Here is a 13,055-nt window from a genome sequence, read left to right on the forward strand (position 1 = left end):
TCGGGTAAACTGTTTCTCATGTTTAATCCAATCACGACTAAGCAGACAGGCAATTTATATCCATTTTTAAACCTAACATATTTTTTAGTGATATTATGGTGTGCTAAAATTATGATCTTTGTTCTCATACAAAGAGCGGGAAAAGCTTTCTCTACGAGGTTGTTTTTAATAATTTATGTAGAGTTTGAAGTAATTTCTGTGTCATTGTTAGGTTTGATTTAAAGTGACTAATTAAATAATGTTGAAGATCACAGTATTGCTGTATCCTAATTATTAATTCTTATCTACGATGCAAATAAGAACTGAATTTTTAATCAAGGCGAAATATCTTCTGTAAAAAACGATGTGTCTTATATTACGGTCACTATAAGACGTTACAACTGAGGGTAAGATGTTTTACTTTAGTGTTGAAAGGGAAAAGATGTAAACTGTAAAAATAGTGATGTAGGTCTCATAAGACACATTTTAAAAATTATATTAAAGGGTAAGAAGGCATGTTACTTTATTGTCGGAGAACTAATTAATTTTCAACGAACAAGGCAAAAAACAAACCGAAATAGCGTCCACTTCTTCTATCTTCTTCTTTTTCTTCCTTCTTGTATGTAGGCTTTAAAGCCTGTTTCTTCTTCTACATTAGCCTTCTAAATTGTTAAAATTATCGCACCATCTTGTTCTTGGTCTGCCAGTACTTCTTCGTCCATTTGGTGACTTATCTCTTCCTATTTGTACTATCCTATCCTCTGCCATTCTACTAATGTGTTCGTTCCACTCCTGTTTCCGTTTTGTCACCCATCCATTTATGTCTACTATATTGCATGCTCTTCTTATGTTTTCGCTTCTCTCCCTATCCAACAGACTGTTCCCTGATATTTGTAGGAGTATTTTCATCTCTGTTGTTTCTAGTAGTCGTCTTGTTTTAGATGTGTCAGGTTTTGTTCCGCCGTGTATGTTATTATAGGTCTAATTGCTGCTTTATAGATTCTTGTTTTTGTGTCTTGTCTTAGGTGTTTGTTCTCAGGTGTTTGACTGTTTGACACAATCTAGAAGAACACTACTTTTATCGGAAAAAAAAATAATTGTAGTTACGGGGTTATTTTAAGAACTTTGTTGCCCATATAATACTATATTAACTGCTAAATTTTAATAGAATAGGCAAAAATCTGGGGTTCGTTCGGAAAAATATTCTAATGAGATTTTTTACATAATCACTTTTATTAGATACCCCAAAATAAGGTTCAAGAGGTCGCTCAAGCGAAAATAAACAATTTTTTTTAACAAACCGTTCAAACCAATCAAAAGACAACATTCCAAATGAACAGTTTATGAAATTTCTTGTGGAGACTTTCATACAAGAGATAATAACATATGGTTACCTTCGACACGAAGACCTCTCATTAAGAAAATATCGTCCGCTTCACGCGCCAATCAAAATTCTGCTGTCAGAAATGTTCGCGCCAAACCCCGTGCCATTCCCTGCGCCAATCGCCACGCTAACTTCCACGACAACCTCCACTCAAATCACGTCACCATCGACGGTGTAAATGAACTATCTTCTGTTTTCATTAACAGTAATGCATTGGTTAGTGATCAGTGTAGTAGTGGTTGTCAACACCTACTTCATCTACAAGGACCAGAGGTACACACAAGTCGAAGGAGCACCGATGGGTTCACCACTGTCACCCGTCATAGCCAACCTTTTTATGCAAGATATGGAATCAAAAGCAATAGAAACAGCAAAGCATAAACCCGGCTTAGGTATGTTGACGACACATTTATTATCTGGACGCACGGAGAAGAGAAACTTAATAAATTCCTACAACACATTAACAATATCCATCCAAAAATACAGTTTGCCATGGAACGGGAGAATAACCAACAACTTCTATTCCTAGATGTGTTAGTTATTAAGAAAGAAGATGGAAGCATAGGACATACAGTATACCGAAAACCAACCCATACTGACAGGTACTTACACGCAGACTCACACCATCATCCTGCACAATTAAATTCGGTAATAAAAACCTTAATAACAAGATCTGAGAAACTGGCAGATGAGGACCATAAGAATGAAGAAATGCACAAAGTCAAAACAACTCTAAGAAAAAATGGTTTCTCCATGTTCACGATTGAAAAAGCACATAAATCCCGAAACAACAGCAAAGATCCAGAAAAAGAAGAAAAACCAGTCGGTAAAACTATCCTGCCCTATATAAAGGGTACGACAGACAAAATCAGCAGAGTTCTAAGAAAAAAACAAAATAGAAACTATTTTTAACACCGACAGAAAAATCGCAACCATATTACCATCAGCAAAAACAAAAGTTGCATTGGAAAATCAAGGCGTATACAGGATCCCGTGTGAAGACTGCGATAAATCGTACATCGGACAAACAAATCGAAGGATACAGGTTAGACGCGAAGAACATCGAAACGCCATCGAAAGAAAAGAAAAAACTTCATCCCTAGCACAACATGTCATAAACACAGGACATAAAATAGACTTAAATGGAACAACAATGCTAGCCAACATCGAAAATAAGGCCAAACGTGTAATCAGAGAAGCCATAGAAATCGAAAAACATCCGAAAAATTTAAACACCAGAGATGATGCCCAAAGACTCCCAAATACGTGAAAAACAATTCTGCAGAAAAACGTAAAAATTAAAATAGCGAAGAAGACCACGCCCACTCTGCGCACAGGACCAATGACAAGAAGCGCAACAAGATATTTAAACTCAGCGTGCAGCGACCGAGAAAGCAGTTCGCCTGGAAACTCAAGACGAAGCAGAATCTGACTTGACAATGGCAAGTGTGACCTTGCCGAAACGTCGTCAAAACAATGGTTTTTCTAAAAACCAAAAATATTTAACGCGGAGTCAAACCCGGAAAACAACTGAAACCACATATATATATATATATATATATATATATATATATATATATATATATATATATATATATATATATATATATATATATTTATATATATATATATATATATATATATATTTATATATATATATATATATATATATATATATATATATATATATATATATATATATATAATAACTGAAACTACAATAAAAGAAGTTATAGTGGTTAGGTAGAAGCTCACAACTATCAATCAAAAACAAGTGCCCAAAACCAAATACTAATGAACATCGTCAATGCTTCGTGGTATTTTCGCAACAAAGACCTACATCGTGAACTCCGTATAGTAATAATTAAAGAAGAAATAAAGAAGATTGCCAAGGGTCACGAAAAGCGAATCCGTAATCATACAAACAGTGAAGTGTTAAAACCTTCTAGATAATCAAGTCCTAGTCCAGTGGCCCAAACGCACCAAACATTTAGAACATGTGTGATAGTGATACATGTGTAAATGTCAGTTTAAATTCGCGCAGTGAACCTAACCACAACAATGAAGCGTGCAACAATAATTAATAAATTTTAATCGAATAAAAGGCAGATATCGAGCGCAGTTTTTATTAAATCTTGCCCCAGTATTTTCGCTCCTAGAGCACCTTCAGGGGCATTTCGTCAAAATTAGACTATCCAATAATATATGGAGAATGTCATAAACATTAAATAAATAAACACAACACGACACAAGGACACTCAGTTTAAAAATTATTAAAAATCGACGAAGCTACATATTGGGTGGCATCAGGAGAGAGAATGAATAATTAATAGATTTGAAGGTCAACCATTGGGAATCCCTACGACAGTAAAGTAGCAGATTAGTTTAAACATAAAATGCTTGGTAACCATAATAGGACTAGGTGATTATTCCTTTAATAAATAAAAAAATATCAGAGGTACCAACATATTTAAAAACTGTTGTCCATATAGAACTCTAATTTACCAGGGAACGATATTTACGTGTTCACACTTGTAATTACAATTGACGTAAAATATAAAATACTGACTTAACTTACCAGGTACACATGGATGGTTTTTAAGAAAATCACTTCGAAGTTTTCTTAGACTTGCTACTTTTTCCTTTTCTTCAGGTGCTTCTATTGCTGAAAAGACGGATGATCCCAGGACGAGAAACAGTAGATATCCACTAAAGAAAATGAAAAAACGGAAAAATCCACGACGAGTAATTGTCATATTTGCTGAAACAAAGAAAAATAGGTATAATCGTCGGAAAATAAGTTAAATACGAAACAAATAACACTATTAATAGAGTGAAATGGGGTAACTGAGGCACTCATTAATGTTTTTTTTTTAATTAAAAAATATAAAGTTTACAGTACATGTTTGTTTAGTCTCTCTGGTAATAACTAGTGACAAATTCTTGAGACATTCAGCGACCAAAACAAAAATTCAGTTAGCAACTAAAATGTCTGACCGTCATATTTTTATTTAGGTAAATTGCGTTGTAGTTGAGTTAAATTTTAAAAACTTGGTTCAGTACAGAAGCAATACATGCATAAATTATCAATACACACTTCTCAAAGTAAACTTCAGGTGCCATTTAGTGCTCGGTAACCGTAGTATAAGAAAAATAGTTTGGTAATTGAGAAGGGGTCCACAATTACCCTGACATGACACGTGATCGGTGCAACTGCGGACGGAGATACCGGAGCAAATGTGGTTCATAAGTTTGTTTACAACTTATTCTTTTGGTGCAATAAATGCCAAGAAAATATATTAAAAAGACTATCAATCGTGGTATCGGAAGTAGGTATTCACAAGAAGCATTAGAACTGACAATAAGAGATGTGAAATCGGAAAAATCTTTACTAAAGAAGGCTGTAATGGAGCATGGCGTACCGAAATCTACACTTGGATTAAACGTAAATGGGAAGAAAGGTAGACCAGCGGCAGCACAAGGTAATATCAGAATTCGTTACCTACTAGATTTTACTTTTAAAAAAAATGAAATTCTATTTAAATAGATGTGACTGGAGGTGGTGTAACTGCCCTTTCTTAAGAAGATGAAGACAGCTTCTCGGAAAAAAACTATAAGTAAATGGGGGTTTGGACTGTCTGGCAAAGAAATACTCAACACTGTACAGTTATATGTTCAGCAAAATAATTTGCCTGGGGGCAAGAGAAGGCCTGGAGAAGATTGGTTTTTTAAAATGATTTATTATTCCGTAACTCTTAATACATTGATCCTATTTATTATAATAATAGTGTTTTAAATTTATTTCTTATTATTTATAACTACTTACATTTCTGGGAGGTTAGTACTAACATGTTTATCGGTCGACGAAGATCTTTATAGCATTTATTTCAAATATTTATATATAGATAGACTGGATTAGAACAGAACATAATAACGTTTTAGTTATTTTATTATATCCGTTTGTCAAAATCTATAATAACATTTCAATGTCGGATGTGTAAGCATGTAACTCATGACATTTCCATATGAATACAAAACCGGATTTAAATCAGAGACAAATGAACAGCTCTTTTGTTTAATTGGCAGACATTGAGGCACGGTATTCTGTCTCCGCACATCACATAAGTGCATTAGAAACGAATAGAGGTATCGGTATGTAATATTTTAACTATTGTGTAGTAGATAAAGGATTATATTGCATTTTGTGAAAGCAATTGATGTAACGTTGTAAACTGTTAAAATTGATTAACGCTTAGAGTCTTTCTCAGTGGAAAATAAATGACCGCGCCATCCATTTGTAAATGAGGCTTTTTACGTATACAAGATGTCACAAAAATATTGGTCACAAATTATGCAACGATTTTTAGGGATGAAAATAAGTCGAATTGGCCTAACTTACCTATATGCAAACGTTACAGAAAACATTACAGGATTTTAAAGTTACAAAATATTAAATTTCACAAGTATAAAATTTATTATTCGAATAAGCAAATTGTTGTTGTGCTTTATATCTTGACAGTGGTTTGGCAGTTATTGTGAACGAAAGTTTGATTTGAATTAATTTGATTGAAAATGAAAAATTATAGTTTTACTGAAATGGCAAATACACTTAGTCTTAATAGGTAAGAATAACAACTACTGAAATATTAATTGTTGCTACATTTTTGTTCATTTTTTAATTAGGTGAATGTCAAGAAAATGGTGCGCATGCAGCAAGGCGTTGTTCAGATAATTACCTTAATAAAATCTTTATCGGACAAGTGCATATTCCTAACAATTAATCGCCACTTAAAAGAAACTGTGACTTTACAAAAACAAGTGCGTGGTAAAAGTCGTCACCCAAAAAAGCGTGCAAATGATACTGCAATTCTAGACGTTATTGATGAGTACTCAAGAAACAAGCGTAAAGGTGAGAGCTGCTGAATAAGGAGTATGTCGTATAAAAGAACGCAGAATGGTTCAGGAACAGATATTTCACCCATTCCAAGTAACAGCAGTCGAAGAATTACTTTCACAAGATTATCCCAAACGTATAGGATTTTGTGATTGGACGTAAACTTTATAATCAATACCTTATTTATTAACGAGTAATCTTCATAAGAGATTTTCCTTCGCAACAGGAAAAACATTCTTAAATACTGGAATAAACAGAAGAAATAGAAAATTCAGATTCGCCCAGAAACTAGTAAAACCGTGAGCATCATTTTAAAATTAAAAGATCCAAGAAAATCTCAACGAGACATTAAAAACACATACATCTAAAAAAAGGACAAAAAACCGATGAAGCAGTAAAAATAAATATTTTTTTATAGGCTTTATACGACAAAAATTCAAACCCGTAAATCCATCCAGACGTAATCCGGAAGAATTCTGAATAGGGTGTAGATCGAATCGCAAAAGACGTTTACAACATGCGAGTGAAATTGGCCACATTGCAGCACTACATAAACTGTGAGATGATTAGATTGGTGTCCGAGAAAAAATAAACGAAACAAAGGTCAAATGTACGCTCTGATTCAGCGATATAAAAGGATTTCCAAGAAGTGGCACAAATAATCTTTTGAAGTGGAAAATATATTTATAACAGTGGACTTACGTTTCCCTGAGAAACCATCTTAAAAAGGTATCTTATATTTATTGGGTCATCCCATATTATCTGACAATTGTGATATTAATAAAATACTAATTTAAAAGTTAATAACATATAATAACTTTTACAATTCTGATATTATCCAATTAAGTTAGTAAAAACAAAATTGTGATTAGTATTTAGTAGATTAGTAATTAGTAGAATTCATAAAATACGTAAAATAAACTCCAGTAAATTTGATAAATACCTGCATACTGTGTTCTTCTTTTTTCCCTACTTTAATAAATATCTGACCTGTTATAACATTTGTTTTATCTTATCACTACTACACTGATCAATATTCAGTATCAATAACAGTAGTGAAGTGAATATTGATCAGTGTAGTAGTGTCTGGGGGCTCGGAAGACTGTGACCTGGGAAGCCCTAAAGAAGACATCAGATAGGATGTCGAAAGCTCGGCGCAATATTAATATTAATTTTTATAAAAATTAATGGGAAAATTCCAGTAGTTGGCTATATACCATAGTTAAAAAACTTATACAGAAGTAAAAAACTTCAAATTTGTATCTTGATATAAAAACATTTAATTTAAAACTTGTTAAAAGTGTCGTCCAAAATTTACAGGTGCATAACGTAACGTGTTCGATCTAGCTCAGATCATCATCAGTGCCTTCTTTTGGTACCTGAAGGTAACACTAAAATTGTAGCGGAGACATGGTTTTACATATTTAAATTTAAATTCTCATGCGACCCTAGGTCGATGACAATGGATAAGGATTTTAATACTTAAAGAGCAACATGTTTCTTTGCCCGACTTGAACACGTGGTTCTTGTCAGTTAAAACGAGTTGGTCTGTTGTCGATATTTGTTTGGCCATCTAGTGTTATTCATTCGTTTTTAATAGCCATACTACAATCTTTTCTTTTCTATTTGTTTCTATTTGTTTTTCCATTATATTATTACCATCTACATTCATAATTCTTCTAATGTCGTAAGTTATGACATGGGATAATCTAGAAATCTTGGCGCGTCGTCTTCAGTACTCCATTTCTTGGGATAGCAATATGTTTCTATCTTTCTTGCGATCTTCCCATATTTCTGACCCATATGTATATATGCTTTTGTCAATGGTTTTATAAATAGACTTTTTTGTTTTATTTGTTACTTTCTGATTTCAGGGGGCTCAATTTAATTGGCGACTAGCACGTCTTCCTTGTTCAATTTTGTTTTTAATGTCTAGTTGGCTCTTTCCGTCAGATGTTAATGTTACACAAAGTATTTGAATGTCGACCAATTATTAATATTAAATTTTTCTGTAACGAGATCTTGCTTGTATATATCGCCTACTACCACTAAATACCTGATAATATACCTATTATCAGGTATTTAGTAGTTATGTTTATTTATTTATTTATTTTGATATATTTATGAGGAAAAATGTAAAGAGATAAAGGATCTTCAGAAAAAATACGACCTATTCAACATACATAAAAAGGTTAAAGAAATGGCAGGACTGCAAAAAAAAACCACAATACAACTCTTTTAGATAAAAATGGAAATACTATGATAACGACTGACGAAAAACTAAAACGATAGGAAGAGTATATGGAAGAGCTCTTCGACGACGAAAGAGGAAACCCACAAGACTTGTCTTTTGAGGACAGAGAAACAAGTGCAGAAATTACAAAGGAAGAAATAATGTATGCACTAAAGAACACCAGAAACGGAAAAAGCCCGGGGCCAGATCAACTGCCTATTGATATCCTTAAAATAATAGAAAATGAGTACATTGATGTCCTCTTAAAGCTTTTTAATAAAATTTATCAATCGGGTAACATACCCAACGAATGGTTGACCTCAACATTCATTTGTCTCCCAAAAAAGAAAAATGCTAGAGAATGCACGGACCACCGTACCATAAGCCTGATGTCTCACACACTTAAATTGTTTTTAAAGATCATTTATAAACGCATTTACAAAACACTTGATATGGATATTGAAGAAAGTCAATTTGGATTCCGTAATGGCGTAGGTACCCGTGAAGCTCTATTTGCATTCAACGTACTAATCCAGAGATGCTTGGATGTGAACCAAGATATGTACGTCTGTTTCATAGACTACAACAAAGCTTTCGACAAAGTCCGCCACAAAGAGCTAATGGACATCCTCAAAGCAAAACAAATACAACACAATGACCTTCGAATTATAACAAATCTATATTATAAATAGCAGGCACACGTACGCATTAATGAACACATATCAGAAGAGTTCGAAGTTAAAAGAGGAGTGCGACAGGGGTGTGTATTGTCACCACTACTATTCAATGCATACTCTGAAGAAATTATGAAAAGAGCTCTTGAGGAACAAACAGCAGGAATCAAGGTCAATGGAACACCAATTAACAACATTAGATATGTGGACGATACTATCATAATAGCAGACAACCTCCAAGACCTCCAAAAGCTAATAAACAAGATAGTTGAGTATGAAGAAAAATATGGATTATCAATAAACATCAAAAAAACTAAATTTATGAGGATATCAAAAACCCAAAATAATGGTGAAAGCCTGACAATTAACGGTAGTGCTTAGAACAAGTTGAAAACTACCACTATCTTGGCACAATAATTAATCACACAAACGATTACTCCAAAGAAATCAAAGTTCGAATAGAGAAAGCACGTACAAACTTCAATAAAATGAGAAAGGTACTTTGTGCAAGAGAACTAAAATTGGACTTGAGAGTTAGGCTGGCAAGGTGCTATATTTTCTCGACTCTGCTTTATGGGATAGAAGCATGGACACTTAACGCGTCGACTGCTAAAAAGTTGGAAGCATTTGAAATGTGGGTGTATAGAAGAATCCTGAAGATATCATGGACCGAGCATGTAACAAACAACGAAGTCATGAGAAGAATCAACAAAAGAATGGAAGTATTGGAAACCATCAAGACACGAAAGCTGCAATACCTGGAGCATGTTATGCGTAATGAGAGATACAACCTACTCCAATTGATTATACAAGGGAAAATCCAGGGCAAGAGAAGTGTAGGAAGAAGAAGAATCTCATGGTTGCGTAACTTGAGGGAATGGTAGGGATGCACATCAATTGAACTATTCAGAGCAGCAGCATCTAAGATCAGAATAGCCATGATGATTGCCAACCTCCGTCGCGGAGATGGCACGTGAAGAAGAAGAAGATTTTGAATCCTCATTTCGCACATTTTTAGAGTTTCCTTAGCATAAAGCTTGAGTCTTCAGTATTAGTAGTTATTAGTATTAGATTGAACATTTAAAAAAAGTACCTATACAAAATCTCTTTTTCACCACAACATTCACATTTATCATTTGGGACAATACATTATTTACTTACGAGATCAAAAATGGTTTTAACTCATTACCTAATTGCATCCTTCTAAACGAGTAAAAATACGTAGTACAAGCATGATCTGAGTAAGTAAACACAGTATATGCCAAATAAAGTGAAATACAATTAAATCAAAAGTAAAGTTCCTTTTCTCTTTTAAAACAAACAAGCACTTTGATATTGGAACAAAGTTCAGTTGTTTTTATTATTAATCTCAGGCGGCTGTGGCCGAATTCAATACAGTCTCGGAGTTTCCACTAAGGGATAATCTGAAATGTAACGACTAATACCTACAGAAAGCTCGAGGATAAACCCAGACACCAAGAAACTTTTTAAAACCCAATTTAGAAACAGGATCTTGAAATCAAACGCAGACAAAATGCTATTCGTACAATTTATGTACTATTTTGTACAGTTTATTGTTTTTCTTGTCTACTCATGCGCATGATATGTATAGTTATGTTACGTATGTGCATGTATGTATATTTTAACGATCCAAAAACCTATAAATTTTAATTCACGTATCTCAATTCCATCCTGTATAGGTTTTGGCGTCTTTCATTTATATATTCGAACATTATTTTATCATAAACAATCGAATAACATCCTAAATTTTCGAAGAAAAACACTTTAGTGTCTTTTCGAATAGAAAAACCAAAATTTAAATGTGCTTTTTATTCAGCCCAAATTACCTCGGATAGTCGTTTCTCTGTATCTCATAAACCCCTATTTAACGCTTTATGAATTGCGTTCTAGAATTTCAAACGCGAACACATCCTTTAAGTGTTTTTTTACGTTAAACATCAAGGAGGAGCGAAAATAGAAATCAAATTGATGGCTTGACGATGTTATTAACATTAGTGGGATTTAGCCTTTGGCGAGGCTGGACCTGGAATTCGTCCACTGAAATACCATAACTGTCCAGTTTAGCCCATTGAAAGTCAAGTAAAACTTTCTGTCTTCGTTCGCCCGCCAGGTGGGAATGAAAGTATGTTTTTGTGATTTTATTGTTGAGAGGCCTATTATGGTTTCCTTAATATTTCCACCTGCCTTTTTATGGGAGTTAAGGTAAAGCAGTGTCCGCAATTCATCAATTTGTTCACCAGGAAGCTGTTCTTATTCTTTTAGAAGAACTCGCAAAAACTACAGTCAAAGAAAATATAGTGAAACAAAGAAATGTATAGTTATGTTTTATTTTTAAATATCCTGCATCAGCCGTTAATTACTAACTTAAATATTTCCGAATGGTGATCAATACAAAAAAGAAAATATACTTGTTATTACTTTTATTTTCTGTCGTATGTTCTTAGTGCAGTGCAGTAGTACAGTGTTTTTTAATGGCGTATGTACCCTTAATTTTTTGCATGTTTTGATTACTTACTATTGTTTTTTATATACAAAACCAAATTTAAATGTAGAGCAGATAGTAAGAAAAGAGAAATTTTTGTACATACATATCATAATATGGCATAAATAACAATAATATATATATATATATATATATATATATATATATATATATATATATATATATATATATATGTATATATATATATATATATATATATATGTATATATATATATATATATATATATATATATATATATATATATATATACAGTAGACTCCCTCTATAACGAGAACTGAAATGGCAGACTAATTACCTCGTTATAAACGGATCTCGTTATATCAAACAACAATAATATTGTGCATACATATGAATATGTAGTTTTCTAAAACATTAACTTTCTATAGTGAAGCCATTCGGAGCAATATAAGATGCTAATAAATATTGTTTGAATGGCGTTTTTAAAACAAAGTTGTTTACTTTTATTGACAATGAAATGCATTAAAACAAAAAAGAGTTGTTTACTTTTACTGTCAATGATATACGTTAAAACAAAAAATCTGTATTCTGTAAATATGTATAAAGCGTATAAAGTTATTTTGTCATTTTTGACTGCTTTAAATTGTCCAGTATTCTATCTATCATATTTTCTAAAGATGTGAAACAGTTTTATGCTTCTTTATTTGCGTTTTGTCCTTGGATAAAGTTTCTGACAACCTTTCAAACACTTTCCACATCTTGTCTATTAGGACCCATATTATTAGGTGTGAATGGTCAACCCAATACAATGACACTTGTGAATCATAAATTTTACATTTCCGACTAAGAATCATAAATTGTAAGAAGTTTATTGCGGGCGGCCCGCAGTTAAAAAGGGTATTTATTTATAGCTACGGCCGGGCCAAAACGTAAAAAACACGTTTTTCAATCTTATTTTCTCTCGTTATAAGCAAATTTACCTCGCTATAAAGGGTTATACTTCAATATAAATTTCACGGGACATCTAATGTACCTCGTTATATGCGAAACCTCGTAATAACCGTGTTCGTTATAAAGGGAGTATACTGTATATACATTATATGTTTAAATAAATTTAATACAGTGAAGTTTTTCTTATTTATGTGGGTTTTTAAAATCCAAATTACACATAAATAGTAATAGTAAAAAAGTCATATCTACTTAAAGACCTTACAGTTATTGCCAATTTGCAGAAAACAACAAGCTTGTTATAGGTTTTACTAGGACAGTTTTATCTTTTAATAAAACTTCAGCGGAAATTTTCAAAACATATGTTGCGAAAATAACTGCAGTACATTACAACGTTTTTGTTCACTTTACTTCATTTCTAGCAATACGAGGCGAATTACCGAACAATAGTTACACTTAT

The 13,055-nt window shown here is 32.9% G+C and overlaps 1 protein-coding gene across 2 annotated transcripts in view; it reads right to left on the reverse strand.

Moving 5' to 3' along the window:
* Positions 1–13,055, reverse strand: part of LOC140443331 (potassium channel subfamily K member 1-like) — a 210,356-nt gene that overhangs the window by 157,765 nt on the left and 39,536 nt on the right. Inside the window, exons 1-2 of one of the 2 annotated variants that reach the window (XM_072534527.1) lie at positions 5,190–5,329; positions 3,942–4,124 (exon numbers count right to left, since the gene is read on the reverse strand). In XM_072534527.1, coding sequence (XP_072390628.1) covers positions 3,942–4,124; positions 5,190–5,214 — 208 coding nt within the window. In that variant the 5' untranslated portion in view covers positions 5,215–5,329. Of the gene's footprint in view, positions 1–3,941; positions 4,125–5,189; positions 5,330–13,055 lie in introns of those variants that run through there. The other variant, XM_072534528.1, reaches the window with a different exon arrangement.

This window comes from Diabrotica undecimpunctata, chromosome 6 (genome assembly GCF_040954645.1).
Source record: "Diabrotica undecimpunctata isolate CICGRU chromosome 6, icDiaUnde3, whole genome shotgun sequence".
In the NCBI taxonomy this organism is placed as follows: domain Eukaryota; kingdom Metazoa; phylum Arthropoda; class Insecta; order Coleoptera; family Chrysomelidae; genus Diabrotica; species Diabrotica undecimpunctata.